Consider the following 24,027-nt stretch of genomic DNA (forward strand, 5'->3'; position numbering starts at 1 on the left):
TTGCAAGATAGCCTACAATGTTCACAGACACCCCAATAAAATAGAAACCAGACAAGAACTGTAGCACTACCTTTTGGGGGAACACCCAGTGTTGGGCCCTGCCTTGGGTGGTTTTCTGCAATCTTGCCCCTTCTCAGCACGTTCCCAGGCCTGCGCAGGAGGAGGGCCTTTTAGCTCCAGGCCTCAGGAGGTGAGGATGGGGCTCAGGCAGGGGTGGAGGGGTGTGTGGATGCCGTGGTTCAGCAGGGAGTCCCCAGCAGGGAAGTAACTCACACATAAAGGTGTGTAAGTCAGGCCATCATTGCCAAGGAGAGCCTGAATTGCTTTTGATGTTTACATAAATATATAGGTTTATATAAAAGAACAACAAACCCCACTAATTTGGGAATAATAGAGGTTTCAATGAAAAGTCTAAAGTATGAAATTGTTTCAAGAAGAGTATGTGTTTCTTATTTTCAAGTTCATAATGTAAGAGAAGCTAGAACTTCCCAAGTAGCAACCCTGCCAGACAGAACTTTAATAAATTATTTTTAAAGTATACTTACATATATTTCGGTTTATATTTGACAGGTATTTGTTAAAGTATGTTGCTAATGTGAATCAGTTTGAAGTAAAAGGTGCCTCTGAACTATGACTTTGATAAATCACTCCATCTTTGGGTCCCAGACACAGAAGAGAAGTAGAACTAGGAAGGGCTCTTGTATAGCTTGTTTACCTTGTTAATCTGCTTAGTGATACTTTCTCCCGCAGATAATAAAAAGCCAAAATTCAGTGTTCAATTTCGTTATCAAAGCGATACCAATAAAGACATAATGTATTAACACTTTAAAGAGCTCATAATACCCAACTCTGGTGAGGGTGTAGTAAAATAAACACCCTTATGTATATTAGCGGAATAATCAGTTGGTATAACCTCACTGAAAAGCAATTTGATACTTTGTGTCAAAAGCCTTTAAAATGGGGGTAGTTCTCCTTTTTGAAATCTATCTTTAGCAAAAATCCTAGATACACGAAAAAGATTTTTGTGTGAAGATGTCCATTGCAGCATTATCTTTAATAGCAAAAAAATTAGAAAAAAAAATTGTGTTCTCTTTCCCATGGCTGTAAAATTCACTTATTATATTTATGACTTATTCCCTGCCTCCACCTGGTAGAGTATATGTTGCAGGAAAGCAGGGCTTTTAGTCTCTTCTGTTCACTAATGCTTCCCACATGCTTGCAACAATCTCTGGCACATGGTTGGGGTGCTCAATAAATACTTGTTGAAATAATGAGTGTTTGAATGTCTGATCACACTGGACTTTGTGCCACCTTTTCAATATGCCAAGGCCATTCCCACCTCGGGGAAGACCCTCCCCCAGATCTCTGCATGCCACATGATACTTCCTTGGGGAGCATCCTGACACAGAAGCCTCTCCAGTCTGGTTCCCCATCCCTCCCCCTCATAACCTAATCAGAGCACTTAGCAAGAGTGGATATTGTGCCATGTTCCTGTTGGCATGTCATTGTCCCAGGATATTAGGAGCATCTTGAGAGGGAGACCCTCGTCTGTCTGGCTCTCTACTGTACCCTAGCATCTAACAAGCATCTGGAACAAAGTAGGTGCTGAACCAGTGTCTGGGGGCTGACCGGCTTTCTCCACACCCTCCTTCAGGTGGCCTCCCTCACTTTTCTGCCTCCTCATCACACCTCATGTGGGTTCTGGTCACTCTGTCCTGTCCAGCTGTCTCCCAGCCTCCCTCTCCCCCATCTGCCCTGCAAGATGAGATTGCTTTTCTAAAGTACCACTTTCATTAGACAGCCTTCACCAACAACCCAGTCCTTCCCAGATGACTTCCCTTCCCCACGAGCCACCCCCTTCTGCCTTGAGCTCTGGGGTTCTTGCTCCTCACCTATTTTAGGCCTTCTTCCCTCCCTGATTAGTCTTTTCCAGGCTTAAAATTCCTGACCCTGACTTCCCTTACTTCATTCCCTCTGTCTGGCAGGGAATCATGTCTCATGATCTCTACCATCTATCCTACTTGCTCTTTAAGTCACTTTATAAAGTGTCACCTCCTTCGGGCAGTCCTCTCTCGCTGAGCACTCCAGGACCTTTTTTCTGGCCACTCCCCACCTCCTCTTCTCTTGTGGACCTCCTCGGGAACACCTGGTATTGGTGCTGTTTGTGGGCCCATCTCCTCTTTTCTGATACGTTGTCATTTCCTGCCTGGTGTGATCCATACACTCAGAACTCAAGTCCCAAACTCTCTTAGGAATCATGTGGCTCAACCCCATGTCTCGACAGGTGAAGAGACTGAGGATTAGAGCCGGCAAAGACTTGCTGGTCAGACTTGCTAGTGGCCGTGCAAGACTTGGAGCCTGGGGCTCCTCTCTCTTGGCCTGAGGCGTTTGCTTTTACACCAGGCTCAGCCCGTAGCGCTGGGGTCCCACACAGCTCCCAGCTGCTGGCACCCTAAGAAGGACCTGTCAGATACATGAGTTAATATATGATACTCTAAGCCAACTGCCCAGAAGAGTTTTACATCGGGGGATGGGGAAACTCAGGTACACTGACGTCACACAGCCAGGTGGGCAGGCACATGTCAGATGCAGTGAGGGAACTAAGACCAACCAGGACACGGGGTATCTGACGTGAACAAAGTGCAAAGAAAGTAACGAGGTTCAAAACCAGAAACCTCGGAGACTGTGAGTGGATTCTGAGGTATGACATACAAAAACGTGTCACCTATAGGCACGAGGCTGATCAACTGTGTTAAATGTTGATGTATCAGAGGCTTTCCCAGAGCTACGAGTTCCGGGGACTTTGTGGTGTTACCTGCAATAACAAGAATTCAAAGGAACGAGAGGCCACAGGAAGACTAGGGAAGACTATTGCCACAGCTCACAGTCGACAAGCCCCCTGCACATGCATCCCGTGCGTTAGACAGGGGTTTGGTGCCTGGCTCCACCCGGCTCTCCTTTTCCTGTGTTCTCAGAAAGGGCTGCCACTTCCAGGGGTGATTGCTCCAAGCCATCAACATAAAAAAAAAGACAGACATCTGGGATTCCAAGCAGTTGGGCAGGGGGCTGGTGGGGAGGATGGGAGACCCAACATATCTTTGTCCCTGTCTGCTGGCTCCTGGGCACACTGGCCCAGCCTTGGTTCAAGGAGCTGATTTCATGCAAGGGTATATGTGGATAGTGTCTTTTTCCTTCCATTGCTTAGGCTAGAAAAAAATTTTTTTAACGTCCTAGCAAAAAATGTCATTTGTGTCAAGAGGAAAAGAAAATCTTCAGGATGAAAAGTCCCTCAAGATACTCAAGCACCATCTTCTCAGAGATGGGCTTAAGAATGACTAAAAACAAACAAACAAGGTATATTATTCAACGACAGACTTCTGCAAATGTTGTGTCCCCTGGGTATTCATCCATGCGTTCTGCCTAGGTACTGACTTGTGCTTGGAATCATGGACAAGGCATTAATTATTTTAGTAATACAGTAGTCCTCCCTTATTCATGGAGGATACGTCCTAAGCCCCTCAGGGAATGCCTAAACCCTACAGGCACAATGTTTTTTCCTACACATACACGCACATGATAAAGTTTAATTTATAAATTAGGCACAGTAAGAGCTTAACAAAAATAATAAAATAGAACAATTATAACAATATACTGTAAAAAAATTAGGTTATGTGGTCTTTCTCTCTAAATATCTTACTCTACTGTACTCACTCTTCTGATGATGATGTGAGGTGATAAAATGCCTACGTGATGAGGTGAGGTGAAGTGAGGTGAATGACGAGCACTGTGTGACGTCGCATTAGCTACTACCGACCTCGCCATATGTAAAAAGGAGAATCATCTGCTTCTAGACTGCGGTTGACAGTGAGTTAAGTGAAACCATGGGAAGTCGAAGAGCGCATAAAAGAGGACTACCATATACCTAACTTTTGAGGATTTGGTAGGTCCTGAAGTCTTTATATGAATAAATCTATTTCATCCTAAGTGCCTTACAGGGTAGGTATTATTTTTATCCCCATTTTACAAATGAAAAAACTAAGGCTCACAGAGATTAAGTGGTTTGTTAGAACCTAGATTTCTTGCCCGTCCTGTGAGAACACTACCTGCCCTGAATCAGAGCTTGAGAGGCCGAGTCAGCCTGCAACAGGAGCATTTACAGGAACGCATTCTGTGATTCGTAACAAATATACAAATCTAAGACTTTTTAGTAGGTATTCAATAATTAAATCAGCACTCTAAAAAGTAAGATGGTGCATATATTTGGGGTGTTTTATGAGCATTCTTTTTAAATTCTCAAGCCAAAACCTAGAGAAATGGCTTGTGTAATGATGAGATTTTTAGAAATGTTGGTGCCTACATCGGTATCTGTGCAGACTTTGAGAGTTCAATTCCTTGCAGTGGACTAGGACATTTTTAAAAAGAGCATGAAACCATCCCCAACAGTCATTTTGTTCTTCTGAGTATCAGTTACTAAGGTTTTAAGCCATACAGATGTGAAAGAAATATATAAAGTACAACTTTTGAGTGCCGTGGAGAAGCAGTTATATTTCCTTATTTTAAAATTCAGGGCTATGAGTTTAAACACATTTCAGTTTATAGTAAGCGTTGGAAAGCTTTACATAATGTATTTTTTTACTGATAATACCTGATCCACTATTTCACTAGGAGAGCGAATGAAAAGAAAGGGTTAGTCCTTCAACTCTGATTTGTGTTGAATCTAGATGTCCTTTGTTTATCCTTGTGTTTAATCCCAAGAAATGCAAGTGGGAGAAGAATCAAACATTTGTTATCACAAAAGTCTTACAAAACGGTCAGGAATATATAATTATTTCCTAGCAAATAAGCACCACTCCTGGACATCACTGAACAATAGATTATTATGAAACCACACTGTACCGTTTATAAGGCATTTCATACACATTTTATCACTTTGCCCTCACTGTTGTTGGAGCAGGCATTTTATCCCTGCTTAGGACAAGGTAAGCAGCTCGCACGAGACCACATTAGCACAGGATGACGACTACTTTTAACACTTTGATCTATTTCCATCCAGTCACAGTTCTGTGAATATAATTTTTTCTTTCTAAAATTGGGATCAAAATGTTTAAATAATTTTGCATCTAGATTTTTCACCCTTAGTTTTTCCTCATACCATCAGAAATTCTTTGAAAACAATTTTTAGTAGCTGCAGACTATTCTAAGACGAATGTCTAACAACTGAGTTTGCCACTTCCTTACTCTTGGGCATTGAAATCGCTTCCCATTTCTGGCTCTTATAAAGAATGCTGAGATAAATATCAGAAATATCTCCCTCTCTTTAAAATTTCAATCCTCTTTAAGTTGCCGAAAAACTAAGTTAGGCCAAGCTTCACTTCCATTTTAAGACTCTAGGTCTTCCTTGTGTGTGAAACCTGACTTTTATTTTCCTTTTTGTTTTTTTCCTTTAGTTGAATCATGGACATATTACGGCCAGGGCTCCTTGCTCAGGTGACATCATTTTTGAAACTGCTGTGCCTACTAAGGAATCTACAATATCCTGTGGGATCAAGAAACCGGAATTTGCTGGATAAAGCCTTTTCACAGCTTGATTTTCCCAGCTATGAATGGCATTTCAACCACGCAGGGCTGTGATGTGCTTAAGGCACCCTGCTGTCTAACTGATACCAGTACCAAAAGCTGCTCCGTTCTGCCTTCCATGCTACTATGGAAGGAGGCTGGAAGAAAGAGAAAGGAAGGAAAGGAAGGAGACGAAAGGGAGCGGAAGTTCACTGGAATCCAAGGCAACATGCTTCCCAGTTGTTTATAGCCCTGTTAATTTCTCCAGTCATTCATCTGCTCATGCAATGAAGATCTATTAAGTGTCTTCTGCATGAGGACTTGTAATTTAGGAACCAGACAACAGACTTGAGGTTGGTTTGGGAGCACTGGAAAGCTGCATGACGAGGCTACAGAACACAGCCTTTGCCAAAGTTCCTTAACGATAGGACCCTTTTTGAACACCTATTACCAGTCTCCCAGAATTACCTTCCATAGAACACTGGTTAAAAGAAAAAGTAAAAAGGCATTTAATGAAGCTCAACATCTGTTCTAGTGCTTTCAAATGAAATTCTTTTAAGACTAGTAATAGATAATTTTTTTTTTTAAAGATTTTATTTATTTATTTGAGACAGAGAGAATGAGAGAGAGCGAGCACATGAGGGGGGGAGGGTCAGAGGGAGAAGCAGACTCCCTGCCAAGCAGGGAGCCCGATGCGGGACTCGATCCAGGGACTCCAGGATCATGACCTGAGCCGAAGGCAGTCGCTTAACCAACTGAGCCACCCAGGCGCCCCAACAGATAATTTCTTAATGTGATTAATTTATAAAATATTAAACCAGCAGCTAACATCACATCTTAAGGTGAAGTAACAAAAGCATTGTCATCACTATTAGAAGCTTGGTGTAGATGCTCGCTTCCCAATACAATCAAATATGAAACAGCAGAGGAAACAAAGTAATCATGAATGTAATTGATATAGCTGTCTATCTAGAAAATCCAAGAGAACCTACTAAAAAGCTGTCAGAGTAACTTCAATCAAATGAACAGATACAAAACGAAAATGCATAAAAATCAGTAGCTATCTCACATACTTGCAATACCAATCTAGAAAATATAAAGGAAAAAAATCTGATTCATAAGAGAGAAGGAATATAAAATACCTAAGAACAACATAGAGTATATAGAAGTCTATGTAAGTAAATCACACACCTCTCTGAGATCGATAAAAGGTCTGAGTCAAAGCCATGCTGTGTTCCTGCTTGGGAAGAGCAAATACCAAGATAAAATGCAGTTCCAATACAAATGGATCCCAATGGTATTTTCTGGGAAGAATCTAATGAAGTAATTTTAAAGTTCCTCTGAAAGAATAACAGGAAATGATGATTGACAGTATTAGCAAAATAAAGAGAAGTGAGATCACAAGGGTCTGCATTACCATTTAATTAAAGAATGTTTTAATGACAGTCCTTAAGACAGTATGTTGTGGGCATAAGAATCTACCAACAGAGCAATACAACAGGAGAGAAAGGCTCCAAAAAATCCCAATATTTAATAAGTTAGCATATGAGGAAGCCTCATGTGGTAGTGGGAAAAGGTAGGATTATTCAATAGTGCTAAAAAATAAAAAAACAAGGGGCGCCTGGGTGGCTCAGTCAGTTAAGCATCTGCCTTCAGCTTGGGTCATGATCCCAGGGTCTTGGGATCCAGTCCCGCATCGGGCTCCCTGCTCAGTGTGGAGTCTGCTTCTCCCTCTGCCTCTGTCCCTCCCCTCTGCTTCTGCTCTCTCTCTCTCAAAATAAATAAGTAAAATCTTTAAAAAAATAAATTTTTTCCTGTCACACTTGTTTTGAAATAATACATAGTTTTACTGACAGTTTGGTGAAATAATGATCCTCATATTAGATTCTGTGGTGGGAATCTAATTTGAAATGACTTTTCTGAAAAGGAATATATGTACATATACATATTCCAGATAAAATATATGCTTTATTTTATATAAGATATATATTATATATACATATATGTATTACATAGGTGTACATATAATCAGCAATATACATAAACTTGACAAATATTTATCACTTTTGATGTAGTAATTCATACTTGGGCAGCTATTCTAAGGAAAAGAAAAAACTAAGACATACAAAGATTTACAGCCAAGAATGTCCACTGCAATATTACAGATAACAGCATAAAATTAGAAACAATGTTCCAAGCTGTAGGATAGGCTAGGATGCAGTCATGAAAGCTATTTCTGAAGATTACTTCATGACACAAGAAAAAGTTCATCATATCATATTAAGTGAAAAAGGCTGTTTATTAAATTGCATTTTTTTTTGCATAATGCCCAGTTTTGTAAGCATGACTTCTAGGTCTTCATCTAGGTCATTCACTAAGAATGTGAACAGTTGGAGCTTGGACCACATGCCATGGAAGGGCCACCAAAGTGAGCCTCCCTCTTCTGGGTTGAGGCCGACCCGCTTCAGGCTTAAAAAGTTCAACCATCATGATTCCATTAGCTGAACCTTTGTCTATCAATGGTTCCCAAATATTTCCTGGGGGAGGCTACCTAAGAATTACTCTGGGAGGTGGTTTATAAAAACCAAACCCAAACCAAACTCAAACCAGATTTCGGAGCCTCTCCTACAGAAATTCCAATTCAGGAGGTCTGGGATGGAGGCCCCTGGAATCTGTTCTCAGGCTCCCAGTGATTCTGACCCATAGCAGATCCAGGGACCACGGCTTTCTAGTTCATAATTTTCCAAGGTCTTGAAAATTATACTGAATGTCTTTTAGAAGTAAGCTTCTAGATGTGAGTTAAGGAAGAGAATTTTGTAATTAAAAAAGCCCAAACAAACAAAACCCAAAAAACCCCGAACACATTTCCCCTCACATTTCTCCTCATCCGGTAGCACTGCCACCGTTCGTCAGGCAGGTGATGTGGTACGTGGACAGGAGGCCAACACGCAGGGTCTCCCTCCGTGACTGCTTCCACCCCCACCACACCCCCCTGCCCTCGAGCTCCCCCTCCCCTGCTCCGAGGCCTGCCTCTTCTGAGATTTCTGAGATACCAGCTGCTCACATTCTACAGGCCCCTTCCATCAACTTATAATGGCTTTCATCAGAATGCCTGTCACCAGCGCACAGTTCCTCCCCTGCAGTACCCAGTTGCTGAGAGTTTTCTGTATTTGACGCTTCACCTCCCACTCACTCCTCAGCCCACTGCCACCTGGCTTCCATCACCACCACTTACTGGCATGGCTCTTGCCAAGGTCACCCTGGCTCCTGATGGCTAATCCACTGGATCCATTTCAGCCCTTTTCCCAGAAGCATCCGGCCCTGCTCACCATGCCGTGCCCTCTCTTTCCCTGGCTTTTGTGGGGGCTGCCCGATGCCTCACCTATGTAGCAAATATTTTCCCTTTTTTGATAGCAGCACCCTGAGGAGCCACGTTTCCCCACTCTCAGTCCACATGGTTTGGGGGCCAACCACCCCACTGCAGGCATGGGTATTTCATTCCCCTGACCCAAGGAATTGGTTCAGGATAGGTATATGGCCAAGGTCTAACCAATGAGACTCAAACCTAAGACTTTTGCAGAAACTGTTGAGAAGAGGTTTTCTTTTTTCCCCCACTGGGGTTGCTGAGCTGGCAGAAGGTGAGTCTGGAATCAGAGATGGCCACCTGCCCCTACCCCACGAGGGGCAACTGCCTGAGAGGGAAGCCAACATGAGGAAGGCAGCAGAGCTGAGAGATAGAGACCAGATGGCGCCACTTGGGGTCCTAGGCCAGGCCTAAAGCCAGCACACCCTGGTCTGATCAGCTTCATGAGAAAATGTACGTTTTTCCTTAAGCCTTCTTCACTTGAGTCTCTGTTACTCGCAACCAAAAGAGCCCTACGATGGCTCTGAATCACCATCCACCTCCCTGGTGACACAAGCTCGTCTTCCTCTCACTCCAGACCTGTATGTCCAACCCCTTGTGGACTCTACACTTGGGTGGCTACTTCAAAGTGGGTTTAAGTCTAAACTCATAATTATTCCCCCACTCTTCCTCTCCGTGTGTCTCCATCTCGGTGGATAGCTCTACCACCCACCCAGTTATCCAAGGAACCTGGGCCTCATCATTGACACTTCTTGCCCTCATTCCCTGGTCTGGTTTGGGCAGCTAATTCTGGCTCATTCCTCAGGGCTCAGCTTTTAGGTTGTGTCATCAGGGAGGCCTTTTCCAACCTCCAAGCCAAATATAGGACCCCTCTTATGCCCACATCCCACCCTGTGCTGCTGGTATCACAGCTCTGGTCACTCGGAGCCCTAATGGCCTGTGGATTCTTATCCATATTCCCCACAAAACTCTAAGTTCTGGGATAGCCAGACCCTTCCCGGAAATCAGTATTATTTGAATAAATGGACACTGGGGTATACAGGTATGATCTTATATTGTATATTATAGAGAGTCCATTCTTCTGTAAAAACTAAATATTTCAACATTTCAGAAAGATCTACAAAGGGCTTGGTATTTGGCAGAAAAGACTATCATTTTCAGGGGCTCTAGTGCCTGGAGAACCACCCAATGCGGCCCACAGTGTTTCCTTAATGGGAATTTCTTTAATGGGTAAACCAGGCTGCCTCCTAGTGAGCGCCTTCACTTCACTTTAATAACAGACTCTAGAACTTATCAAAGGAATGAAGTCGAGCTTTGTTCTTTAATAGAATCTATTTCCCCCTTTTTCTGAAAACTGGGACATTTTGCCTGCTTCAGGTTTTCTGATACTCCTCATATTCTTTGTAACTTTTTTTTTTTTAAGATTTTATTTATTTATTTGACAGAGAGAGAGCACAAGTAGGCAGAGCAGTAGACAGAGGGAGAAGGAGAAGCAGGCTTCCTGCTGAGCAGGGAGCCCGATGTGGGGCTCGATCCCAGGACCCTGGGATCATGACCTGAGCCGAAGGCAGACACTTAACGACTGAGCCACCCAGGCGCCCCTCTTTGTAACTTCCTAAAAATCACCAGACACAGCTCTTTGGGCACAACTACAAGTTCTTCCTATCTGGCCCTGCCATCTAGCCCCCGCCCCCTGGTATTTATGTGGCCATGCTTGCTCCGCCCCTGGGGAGCTCCTCACCCTCTGGGCTTGGATACCCTCTCCCATCTGGCTAGGCTCCCTTTCCCATCTCTGGATCATTTGCTTTTGAGAGAAAAGGAGGTAAGACAATAGTAGCTGAGTAGTTCTGCTTTCTCTGAAAGTTACAGCAAGAGTCCCAAGCAGTGGGCCTATCACTTCCTGATTCTTTTTCTTGTTCTAATCATACCGGAAAAGGCCTCTTCTTATCCGAAGTATTTTCGCCTTCCTAGCCTGCTTACCAGCTTCTTAACACTTCACACTGCCCATAAACCTTGTTTTCACACTTGCAGATGGAACTCGAGTCCCCCTTTCCCCTATTAACACTATATTTAAATAATATTTAAAGTTTTAAAGCACAATTACTTTATCAAGTATTTTATAGGAAAATATTAGACTTTGATTTTACTGACTTAATTTCAGCGTTAGGAAGAATGAACATGTTTATACACTGACAAGAATATATGGGGGAAAATATAGGGACTGTGTAATAGCTACTTGTACTCCCTTTCCTTTCTTTTTAAAAAGATTTATTTATTTATTTGAGAGAGAGAGAGAGAGATATCACGCAAGGGGGAAGGACAGAGAGAGAGACAATCTTAAGCAGATTCTGCGCTCAGCGCAGAGCCCACTGTGGGGCTTGAGCTCATGACCTGAGATCACCACCTGAGCTGAAACCAAGAGTCAGACGCTTAGCTGACTGCGTCACCCAGGCATCCCTGTACTCCCCTTTCCCCTCATGTATATTCCTTAGTTCCTTTTGTCCATGTGTTCTTTTGGCTTATTTCCACAATTTTTGGTTTGCTTTCTTTCTGGCAACCATTTTTATTTTAAATTATTGCATACAGATGCAGAAATTACTTGACTGGTGCTAACTGCACAATTATGGAAATTAATCACAGGATGCTGAACTGTTGGAAGACTGAACTGTTTTATATTTTTAACCGAGATAAAATTCATATACCACAAAACCTACCCCTTTAAAGGGTAAGGTACACTTCTCTGTTTTTAGTAACTTCACAAAGTTGTGCAACTAATACCACTATCTAATTTCAGAACATTTCCATCACCCCAAAAGAAACCCTGTATCCATTAGCAGTAACTCTCTATTCCTTTTGCAATGTGGATATCTAGTTGTCCACCATTATTTGTTGAAAAGAATGCTGTTTCCCCCATTGAATTGTCTTGGAGCCCTTGGAAAAACAAATTTACCAGACATATGGGTTTATTTCTGGACTCTCAGTTCTGTTCTGTCGGTCTCTACGTCTATTCTTATGCTACTATCACGCTGTCTTGTAGCTTTGTAGCAAGCTTTGAAATGAGAAAATACGAGAACTCCAATTTTGCTCTCTTTCAGGACTGTCTTGGCTAATCTGGATCCCTCACTTTCCGAGTGAATTTTAGGATCAGCTTGTCAATTTCTGTAAAGAAGGCAGTTGGGATTTTGGTAGGGACTGCATGGATCATAGATCACTTAGAGCAGTACTGCCCTTCTCAAAATATTAAGTCTTCCAATCCATGCACATGAGATGTCTTCCCTGTTTTGTTTTGTTTTTAGGTTTTCTTTAATTTCTTGAAACAAAGCTTTGTATTTTTCGGTGCATAAGTTTTACACTATTTTTGTTATATTTATTTCTAAACATTTTATTCATTTAGATGTATTATAAAAGGAATTATTTTCTAAATTTCAGATCGTTCATTGCTAGTGCATAGAAATATAACTGATGTTGTATATTGATCTTGTATCCTAACACTTTGCTGAGCTTGTTTATTTTAAAAGTTTTTTAGAATTTTCCTAAATCCTTAGGATTTTCTATATATATGATCATGCCCTTTGTGAACAGAGATGGTTTTACTTCTTTCCAGTCTATAGTCCATTTCTTTTTCTTGCCTAATTGCTTTGGGCTCTACCCTTTTAAAGCCTATACAGTTTCTTGAATGACTTCCCTCTTTTGTCCTCATTAGAATAAATTTTTCTGGGAGAAGGGGACAGGGTGTAGGAGGAAGAGAGAAAATGGAGCTCTTAAAAACCAAAATATTGCAACTGTGTGGTTTGAATTGATTTTCAGTGAGACTCACATCCTCTCAGTGGAAATGTCTTCCTTCATAGCACCTGGGCCCAGGGATTTTCTGGGGGAATTGCTGAAATCTGTTTTCCTCAGGTTTTGGATACAAGCCTGGCTGAGCCAAATATCCACCCTTCCTTGGTTGTTACATAGTCTAAGAAAACATAGCCACTTTTCCCAATGCCTGTCTCTTCTCCTTCTTTGGCCAACTCTTACTTGCTAGTTAGAGGTAGAGCACCCGTGGTTTCTCTCATAGCATCCTCTGCCTTCTGAGAAATAAAACAGTTAGTGAGACAATAGGTTTATCGGCTGTTCTGCTTCTATCTCAAGAAGACTTTGACAAATAGCTCCATCACATCTGAAGTCACCTTCTGGGCCAGTTTTGTGATCCAGGTGAGGAGGGTCCACCAAGACTCTCCTTCCATATACTTCCATACACTTCCAATTTGACACTCAGGTTCTTCATCCCATCTAGAAGACCTTTTTATTAGAACAAGGCACACATTTAATTTCCTCATTCCTGATGAAGTCTTGGCTCACCATGTTCTAGTGGAGCTCTTACTTCTTCCCAGTCATGGGACAAAAGGAGGGAAGAATGGTTTTATTAAAGGTGTCCAATGCACACCAAAGGCTTTGCTGACTGCCTTTAGAATGAGAGAAGTCTTCTTCCTATGAGTGCATGCTCTGTTACCAGTGACCTCTTGGGATATACAGGAAGCCAGGTGGATGGAAATCTTTGACTATGTAAATAGGTACACCCCATAGCCAAGTATGAGCTTCTAGTGCTCAATGGCTAGACATGAACAACCTAGGCACTGACTGGCTTCAGAAGAAAGATAGCACTGGATGTAGGCAGGATCCAGGATGGTCAGCACCCTGGGCCAACTCCACTGCTTCCCAGTTCCAGGGCAGGCTCTAGAGGGTAGCTGCCCTTTTGTTTGGGGCTTTCCTCCTAGGAGTTAAATCTCTGCCTCCTAGCTCCACTCTGAAACCAAACTCAGGTCTCTGGTGGCTCACCAAGCTTCCTGTCCACCTTGATTTCCTTTTAACCTCACAGGTCCACTTTGTGCCCACTGCCTAAGGACAAAGTCACTTAGGCCAGGGAAGGTCTCAAGAGCAAGTGACTTCTTGGTAAGCTGACTCCTCCCTCACCCTGAGGTTGCACATGGCTCCAGTGCCTACTGAGAAGTGGTCCATTTGAAGGAAGTTGCCAGGAGTCAAATCTCAAAATCCTTCTTAGAAGTATGCTTAGCCATTCCACAGAACTCCCCACAAATGATGAAAGAGAGAGAAGAGTGAGGCTATGTAAGCAGAGAGATGGCCACATCACATCCCGGGGGCCACAGGAGCACCAGGGCTCCCTAATCACACAGGGCACAGGAAAGCCCCGTGGCAGAGAGACAGGAGGCACTGCCCAGGGCGCCAGGAGCCTGCCACTGCTCATGTCTGCGATTATTATAATTATGACAATGCCAGCTTCTTATCCTTTATCTGTGTGTTTCAAAAGGCCCACCTCCCACTCTTGTACCACTTGGTCACAATATTTCAGTATCCCATATACTTCAACCGAGACCTTAAAGGTATTGTCTGTCATCTTTCAAGGTACCGGTTACTGTAACATTTCTATGGTTTGAGTGTCTGCGGTGATATATTTAATACTATTTTCACCTTATTAATAAGCACGAAATAAGTCAATTTAAAAATTATTTCCTTCAGTCTTCCTTCACGTTCACTTTACTATCTAGAACTATATTTCAATATAGTGTATTTGCTTTGCTGAATCCATTCATAGTGTATCTGTACGTCTGGATTGAACACATTTCCTGTAGTGACAACTACTCTATTTGTAGGAACTATTTAGGTCACTGGAGTGGAGAAAAAGAGGCCACTGTTTAATAGAAAGGGCATATATCCAAATATAGATGCAGTTTTCTGAACACCTGTTGAACATCAATGATGGAGAGATTGTTACAACTTCCCAAACCCTAGACCAAACCCTTAAATGATTAGTCACTTTGTTTAAACTGACCCAGAATTTAATCCAGGAAAATAAGTTTCCTAACCCCTAAAAAAGTGAGTCTTAAAAAGTGTCTTACTTCTGCTTTAGAAGTAACATAGTCTCTTCAAAAAGCAATTTGTTTCGATGTCAATGATTTCCCAACAAAAATCACTTCAGAGGAAGCTATATGAGTTGAGCCTTAGCGCATGCACAGTAATTGTTTGCTTTTGGAGACAGAGCAAGCATGACAAATATTTTCAGTTGTCAGGGGAGGAGGGAATGACCCACCTAAGAAATGGAAACTAACGAAGAGTAATATGACACTCCCCCTTAGTTCCACCGGGCGCCGGCTGGGGCTGCTACTCAGTTAACTTCCTACCGCCGGATAAAGGCGAGGCTGTGCAAGAGCCGAATAAAAGCGGCCTCTCTACCCGCTCCCCCCAACACTGTGGTGGGGGACGGCATGCAAGGACTTCAAGGGAAGGGGGCATTGGAAAAGTACCCTTTACTGTTGCCATTCATTCATGCATGCATGAATGCATTCATTCATTCATTAATACATTCCTTCAATAAATAGCTATGCGTTGGGGGCTTAATTCTTCAACTATGACTCAATAGCCCATTCGGATACCACACACCTCCGTCCCCATTTCTAGCCCTAGGCCTCACTCGCTCATCAAGAAGATGCTTATTACAGCCTCGCTCTCCTCCCTCCCTTCCCCGGGTCCCCGGGCCAGGGTGACAGGACAAATCAGTCAGAAGAGTCCCTTACCAAGAGCAAGGAAGGAGGGCTCAGAGTACAGGGAGAAGGGGTTTCGGGGACCTTCCTGCCTGCAAGGGGGAGAGGCAGCCCCTTCTTGGACGGCCGCACGCAGGGGCGAGGCTGAGGGCTCACGGGCACCGCGCTTGGACGGGGAACCTGAGCTGACGCCGATGCTGGAGGGGGAAACGGCCGCGAGGGGATTCCGCACGGGGGGAGTGGGCGCTGCAGGACGTCCGAGGCGGTGGGAGGCTGGTGACAGCACACGCACACGTGGGGAGGACCGCCTCCACCTGGGTGGTGGGAGCAGGGGTGCCGGCAGGGGCGACGAGCGAGCGGGGCGGGCTACCTGATGAAGGTGGTCTTGCCCGTGCTGTACTGGCCCACCAGCAGGATCATGGGCTTGTTCTCGAAGTCGGCGTCCTCCAGCGCCGGCGAGTGGAACTCGTGGAAGCGGTACGCCTCCTCCAGCGGCAGCACCTTGCGCAGGTAGAGCGAGCGCAGGCCGCCAGTCACCGTCTGCACCGCGTCGGCGCCTCCCGCGCGCTCGCGCCCGCCCGCCTGCCGCCCCATCCAGCTGAACATCGTGCAGCCGGTCCGCGCCCCGCGCCGGCCCTCTCAGTGCCTGCCCCGCGCTCCAACCCCGCTCTGGGTTCGACCCTCCCCGGCTCGCTCTGAGCTGCCCCAGCCGCTCTCGCCACCGCCCGAGCTGGCCCCGCCTCGTGCCGTCGCAGCCAATCTCCGGTCGTTACGTCACGGCAGCTCGTTCACTATTCAGAAGGCTCGCTCAAGTCCTTCCTCATTGGGCCGCTGCCAGGACGGGTGGTGACGTCAGTCAACGGAGAGGAGGTTCTTAATGAATTATTGATGACGGAGTCTCTCCGCGGGGCTGGGCGGAGGAGAGGGTGTCTCCCGCGCCCCTTGGCGCAGACGGGTCACGGGAGGGGCCCCTTTAGGTCGCCGGAGCCGCACCTCTGGCCAGGTGGCTTCGGCTTCCGGGCAAAACTGAGCTGGCAAGAATGAGCCTCCGGAGGCTGCTTAGTCTCCCAGGAAGTTTACTCCTTCCAGTCTTAATGATACTGGGAACAACAGTGCAGACAGTTGATAGGCAGGTTATTATTTACCTTCATTTTATTAGTGAAGAGACCTTGACTCACAGACATACTGACAAGATTTGAATAAGGGGAAGGAGACTCCAATTTACTTGAGTAGATATTTCTCTTCACACTGCCTCCACTAAATTCTGGGATCGATTGAAAGCCTTTGCCCTTATTTTTCTTTATTTGATTTAATGTAAAATTGAAGGTTTAATCATCATCCTCATTATTACAACCTAATTACCACATATGGACATGTAAAGAGTTATTATTACCTCCTAGCTCTCTCTTTTTCAGGTTAAAAGGACACATCTAAATTGAGACTGGGAGAAATAATCAGCCGTCACTTTTGGTGTTCTAGGTAACAGTTTGAGAATATTTCTCCATTGTTTTAGAGCGTTTCTCAGGTGTGATCCATGGAGTCACCTGCATAAGAATAACCTGGGATGCTTGTTAAAATGTGGATTTCCGGTCATCACCCCAGACACACTGAGTTAAAATACTGAGGAAGGATGGCTCAACAAGTGCTCTCAGGTGATTCTGACACACCCTAAATTTGGGGAAATAAATTGCCCAACAGTACTTCTCTAACTTGATAGAAATGCAGATTCTGATTCAGGGGTGTGCATTTCTGACAAGCTCTCAGGTGTTTCCAATCTGTTTGTCTATGGACTATACTTGCAGGGCCAGGGCTGTGGTGAAGAGAGAACAGGAGTTGGCATCAAAAGACCTGGGTTTGAATCCTGACTACAGAAATTAATGGCTATTTGGCTTTAAATGCAATGAGCTGCCTCTCTGCCTCAGTTTCCTTGTTTGTAAAAATGGGAACTCCTCGGGAGTTGTTGTGTGGATCAAATATTTAGAGGAAGCTGTATGTAACTAAGGAAGTGAAAAGAAAGCCAAAGGAAAATGAACTTAGATATCTGCCTCATGTCAAAATAAAACAAAGATTAAAATGTAAAAACAAAATAAACACATAGAACTACTAGAAGAAGGTACAGGTGAAGATTTATAAAATTTTGGAAGGGAAAAGCTTTCTGATCAAAACCAAAGACAAATTATGAAGGAAAAGGTTGACAGTTTTCTCAACAAAAAAGTAAAAGATTTAGTGTATTTTTTTTTATGTATTTTTAAAAATACAAACCCATGTAAACATACTCTTTACCATATGATCCAGAAATTGTACCCCTTGGTATTTACAAATAAGTTGAAAACTTATGTCTGCACAAAAACTGCACATGGATATTTATAGCAGCTTTATTCATAATTGCCAACCCTTGGAAACAACCAAGATGTCCTTTGCTAGATACACTTCACTATGGTACAACCAGCTGATAGAATATTGTTCAGTGCTAAAAAGAAACGAACTATCAAGTCAGGGAAAGACAGAGAGAAACCTTAAATCCATACTACTAAGTGAAAGAAGACACTGAAAAGGCTGCATACTGTATGATTTGACTATATGACATTCTGGAAAAGGCAAAACTATGGGGACAGTAAAAGGATCACTGATAGCTAGGGGTTAAGAAAGAGGGAAGGATGAATAAGAGGAGCAAGAAGACTTATAGAGTAGTGAAAATAATTCTGTATGATAATGTCATTATACATTTGTCCAAATTCATTGAACATATAACACCAAGAGTGAACCCTAATGTCAGCTGTGGATTTTGGGTGATAATGATGTGTCATTGTAGACTAGATTCATTGATTGTAATGAATCAATTACACTCTGGTGCAGGATATTGCTGATATGGGATGTTGATAGTGGGAAGCTATGTATTGGGGAGGCAGGGGTACATGGAAACTCTCTGTATTTTATGCTCCATTTTGTTGTGAATCTAAGACTGCTCTAAAAAATTCTATTAAAAATAGCATATGTAAAAAATAAATAAATCCATAAACAAAGGCAAAAGACAAATTGGGAAAACTATTGACAGACATATATAATAAATATATTTAATTAAGGATATTAGAACTTTAAAAGCTACTGTAAAATTATTAAGAAAGAAATGATGCTCCATTAGAAAATGAGCAGAGGACATAGGCAACTAACAAGACAAATATAATTGACCAATAAACATTAAATGATGCTAACCTCCATTAATAATCAAAAAACATAAATTTAAAATAAATAGATAACATTAAGAATGGCATACTTATTTTTATAAGTATGGATATGGTATAAACTGGCACTTTAATGGAGCCCATACTTATCAAAAATCTTGAAAACACACATTCAAGACTTCTGCAACATCATACTTAATGATGAAATAACTGAATGCTAAGATCAGGAACAAGGTAAAGATGTCTACTCTTATCACTTCTGTTTAATGTCATACTAGAGGTTCTAACCAGTACAATAAGAAAAAGAAAAGGTATCCATATTGGATAGGGATAAGTAAAACTGTCTTTATTTGCAGAAAATATGACCATCTATGTAGAAAATTCTATGGAACCTACAAAAAAGCTACTAGGATTAATAAGTGAGTTTAGTAAGGGTGCTGGATATAATACACATATACAAAAACCAGCTATGTCTTTATATACTAGAAATGAACAATGGGACGGTGAAATAAAAAATCAATGTCACTTGTAATAATATAAAAAATATGAAATATTTAAGGATAAATCAGATAAAAAATGTACAAGGTCTAGGGGTGCCTGGGTGTCTTGGTTGCTTAAGCGTCCGACTCTTGATTTCGTCTCAGGTCATGATCCCAGGGTCCTGGGATCAAGCCCCACATCGGGCTCACTGCTCAGCGGGAGGCCTGCTTCTCCCTCTCCCTTTGCCTGCTGGTGTTCCCTCTCTGTCTGTCAAATAAATAAATAAAATTAAAAAAAAAAAAAAGATTCTCTCTGCCCCTCCACCCTGCTCTTGTGTGTGCTCTCGCTAAAAAAAAAAAAAAAGAAAAAGGACAAGCTCTATACACTGAGAACCACATAGTATTTCTGAGAGAAATAAAAAAGGCCTAAATAAATGGAGATATATACGATATACCATGTTTATGGATCAGAAGACTCAATGTTGTTAAAATGTCAATTTTCTCCAAACTAATGTATAGATTTAGTGCAATTCCAGCAGGCTGTTGTTTTTGTAAGAATTGACAGGCTGATTCTAAAATTCATATGTAAATGAAAAAGACCTAGCCAAAGCAACTTTGAAAAAATTAACAAAGTTGGAGGACTTACACTACCTAATTTCAAGACTTACAAACCTACAGAAATCAAGACAGGACTGTGGTATTGGTATAAAAATAGACTAATATATCAATGAAATAAATAGAGTTCAGAAATAGACCCACACATATATAGTCAATTGATTTTTGACAAAGTGCAAAGGCAATTCAATGGATGAAAAGAAGTCTTGTCAACCAATAATGCTAGAACAATTGAATACCCATATGCAAAAATATAAACTTTGATCCACACCTTGCACTGTATGTAAGAATTAACTCAAAATTACTATAGACATAAATGTAAAACTTAAAACTATGAAACTTCTAGAAGAAAACATAATTCAGGGGCACCTGGGTGGCTCAGTTGATTAAATGTCTGCCTTCGGCTCAGGTCATGATCCCAGGGTCCTGGGATCTAGCTCCGCATTGGGCTCCCTGCTCAGCGGGCAGCCTGCTTCTCCCTCTCCCTCTGCTGCTCCCCCTCCTTGTGCTCTCTTTCTCTCTCTCTGTGTCAAATAAATAAATAAAATCTTAAAAAAAAAAAACCACAGTAGAAAATCTTTGGATATTATGTAGGGAAAGGTTTCTTAGATGATACCAAAAGCATGATCCATAAGAGAAAAAAATTAATAAATTGGACTTCATCAAGATTAAGAACTTCTGACCTTTGAAGGATACTGTTAAGAGAATGAAAGGACAAGGCACAGACTAGGAAAATACATTTTCAAATTACATATCTGATAAAGGACTTGTATCCAGAATATATAAAGACCTCTTAAAATTCAATAATAAGGAAACAACCCAATTTAAGACATGGAAAAAAATTTGAACAGATACTTCACCAAAGAAGATGTATGGGCAAATAAACACATAAAGAGATGTTCAACATCATTAGTCATTAGGAAAATGCACATTAAAACCACAACAAGATACTACTACATACCTATTAGAATGCCTAAAATTAGAAGACTGACCATACCAATTGTTGGTGAGGATGTGGAGCAACTGGAACTCTCATATGTTGACAGTGGAATGTAAAATTATACAACTCCTTTGGAAAACAGTTCGGCAATTTCTTTTTTTTTTTTTTTAAGATTTTATTTATTTATTTGAGAGGGGTAGGGGGCACAGAGGGAGAGTGAGAGGGAGAAGCAGACATCCAGCTGAGCAGAGAGCCTGATGCAGTGCTCGATTCCAGGACCCTGGGATCATGACCTGAGCCACAGGCAGACGCTTAACCGACACCCAACCAGGGGCCCCGGTTGGCAATTTCTTAAAAAGTAAAGCATATACCTACCACATGATGCAGCAGGGGAAGAGCATAGGGAAGAATTACAAAGGGCATGAGTACAAAGGATTTGTTCATCACCTTGATTGTGGTGATAGTTGACAGCTGTATACATCTGCAGAAACTCATCAAATTGTGTACTTTAAATATGTGCGGTTTATCATGTGTCAATTATACCTTTATTAGTTGTTAGAAATGCTCATACTTCTAGACTCAGAAATTTTACCCTGAGGAAATAGTCAATGTAAAGCTTTATCTAAAGCATGTTTATCAGCATAACACTTATAATAGTGAAAAGCTGTGATTAGCTGTTCCCGCATGGAGGATTAGTTAGATAGATAATGGATTCCTATGCAGTCTCTGAAAATTGTGTCATATAAAAAGAATGTTAATGACCTGGGAAAATACTCAGAATATATTTTTAAGTGGAAAAAAGATTACAGGAGAGAATACATTCAATTACTATGGAAAACAGTATGGCAATCCCTTGAAAAATTAAAAATAGAACTACCATATGATCCAGTAATCCTACTTCTGGGTATATATCCAAAAACCTTGAAAGTAGGTTCTCTAAGAGATATTGCACATCCGTGTTCATAGCAGCACTATTCACAATAGCCAAGAGGTGGATGCCACCCAAGTTTCCATTGATGGATGAATGGATAAACAAAATGTGGTATATACTTACAATGAAATATTATTCAGACTTAAAAAGGAAGGAAGTCCTGTCATATGCCACTATCTACAAGAACCTTGAGAACATGATGCTAAGTGAAATAAACCAGTTACAAAAAGACAAATAGCATATGATTCCACTTCTATGAGGTATCTAAAGTAGTCACATTCATAGAAACAGAAAGTCAAATGGTGGTGACCAGGGACTGGAGGGAGTAGGAAATGGGGGAGTTTTCAGTAGCATAGAGTTTCAGTTTCACAAGATGAAAAAATTCAGGAGATCACAACAATGTGATCATAGTTAACACTATTGGCCTATACACCTAAAAATGGTTAAGGTGGTAAATTTTATGTTATGTATATTTTACCACAATTTTTAAAAAATTGAATCTATAGGGTTTTTGTACTTTTGAAAAAAAATTTAAAGTAAGGAAGTGAAAACATGGGAAAGACAAACCCCAAAATAGTAATGATCTTTGAATTTTGGAATGATAAATGATCTTAGTTTCCTTCTTTATGTGCTTTAGCATTTTTCAGATTTTACACAATAATCATGTTCTTGTTTTATAATCGGAAAAAAATTTGAAGGAAGAAAAAAAGTTACTGCCTTTAATCTTTAAAACCAGTGAAAGTCCTGAAAGAGCCTGGAGCAAGAAGACACATCATAATGTCTTACTTTTCTCCCTTCTCTGTCTTCATACAACTGCAGCCCCTGCTTTCGTGTTCTTGATCCGTCCTTAGTGGGGCAGGAGAGTGATGGGCACTCCTTAGGATAATCATCTTGCATCCATTTGCAAGCTGGAATCCTCTTCTGGTTTTCCTTCTTCAGACTCAACAATCCCAGTTATAGTCACCTTTTCATCTGAATCGAATTGTTTTTTCAGGCTAAATCCTATTTCAGGTAGTTTTACAGAGAGTGCCATTAGTTACCTGGATTTTTGTTGGATTAAATAATTCATGAAATAAGTATTTTGATAATAAGACTCAACTCTCTTTGCTATATGAAAATTTTAATTGTAATTCTTGTGGAAGGGTTTTTTTTCCTTCTTATTCTTGGTAATTTGATGTTCACAAGGTCTGCTTTATTTATTTATTTATTTATTTGAGAGGGAGAGAGAGAGAGCGCGTGAGCTCCTGGGCATGAGCAATGTGGGGAGGGGCAGAGGGAGAGGGAGAAAGAGAATCTTAAGCAGGTTCCACGCCCAACCTAGAGTCCGACATGGGGCTTTATCTCATGACCCTGAGATCATGACCTGAGCCGAAATCAAGAGTTGGACCCTTAACTGACTTCACCGCCCAGGCGCCCCTCACAAGGTTAGCTGTAGATGGTATTCAGGGCTTGGTTCTACATGCATAACAAGTGCAGTGTCTTACTCTGATACTTTAAGTCCCAGAGTAGTTAAAGTCCTGAGAGACACATGCTAAAGAGATTAGAGGAGGTACTTTGGCCTGCAAAGAGCCCCCTTCATTCTCAGACACACCTCTCCTTTCTCTGTGCCACTCACCCAGGTCACTGCTGCCACTTGGAGATGTAGCTTATAGGACACGGCAGGTGGAGATGTCTGGGAGGTACTTGCAGTAAGACAGCCAGCTGCCTACACATGGTCTGTTTTTCAGCAATGGAACTCTCATTTTCAGCCAGGCGCATTGCCACCCAGGTAAAAACAAAATTTTCCTGTCTCTGTACAATTAAATGTGATCATAAGACCAAGGGCTGGTTGCTGATAGGTTACCTGAAGGATGTGTGGGAGTTGCAGGAAGTCTCCTTTAGAAAGAAAAGAGTTCAATCTTGCTCTCCCCTTCCTCTCTCTTGTAGTCTGGGATAGGGATACGATGGCTGGAGCTTCAGGGCCCATCCTGGACCATGAGGCCAAGGACTACACATGGGAAGGTAAATCAGAGCTGGGAGGGGCAGAATCCCTGATGAATCCTGGACATGCCATGCCCGCCTTGGATGACCTCCTTGTGGGCTTTCACATGAATGTATTGAAGCCCCTATTTGTTAGGTCTCTGCTAGTGAGAGATGAAAGTAATTCCTAACACTGAGTTTGTTCCTAGAAATGGAATCTCTAGTAACAGAACCCAAAATGTGACATTCCTTAGTGGAAGAGAGGTGAGGGTCAGCATTAAGGATTCAATTACTGCAGGCTGGGATTTAAAATATAGCCACACGTATTTTTCGACATGCCTCTTATCAAGAGATGGGATCTTGGTCCTGTCCACTTGAATCCAGGCTGGCTTGTGAGTGCTTCCGCCAACAGCATACTGTGGAAGTGATGTTCTGTGACTTCTGACACTCGGTCATAAT

The 24,027-nt window shown here is 42.1% G+C and overlaps 1 protein-coding gene across 1 annotated transcript in view; it reads right to left on the bottom strand.

Moving 5' to 3' along the window:
* Positions 1-16,147, bottom strand: part of EHD4 (EH domain containing 4) — a 79,452-nt gene extending 63,305 nt beyond the window's left edge. The window contains exon 1 of the mRNA XM_081830969.1: positions 15,833-16,147. Within this exon, the coding sequence (XP_081687095.1) occupies positions 15,833-16,068 (236 nt within the window). The 5' untranslated portion in view covers positions 16,069-16,147. The remainder of the gene's footprint in view (positions 1-15,832) is intronic.
* Positions 16,148-24,027: the final 7,880 nt, after the last annotated feature.

Source organism: Leptonychotes weddellii, chromosome 9 (assembly GCF_054177405.1).
Source record: "Leptonychotes weddellii isolate Sample4059 chromosome 9, ASM5417740v2, whole genome shotgun sequence".
NCBI classification, from domain to species: Eukaryota; Metazoa; Chordata; class Mammalia; order Carnivora; family Phocidae; genus Leptonychotes; species Leptonychotes weddellii.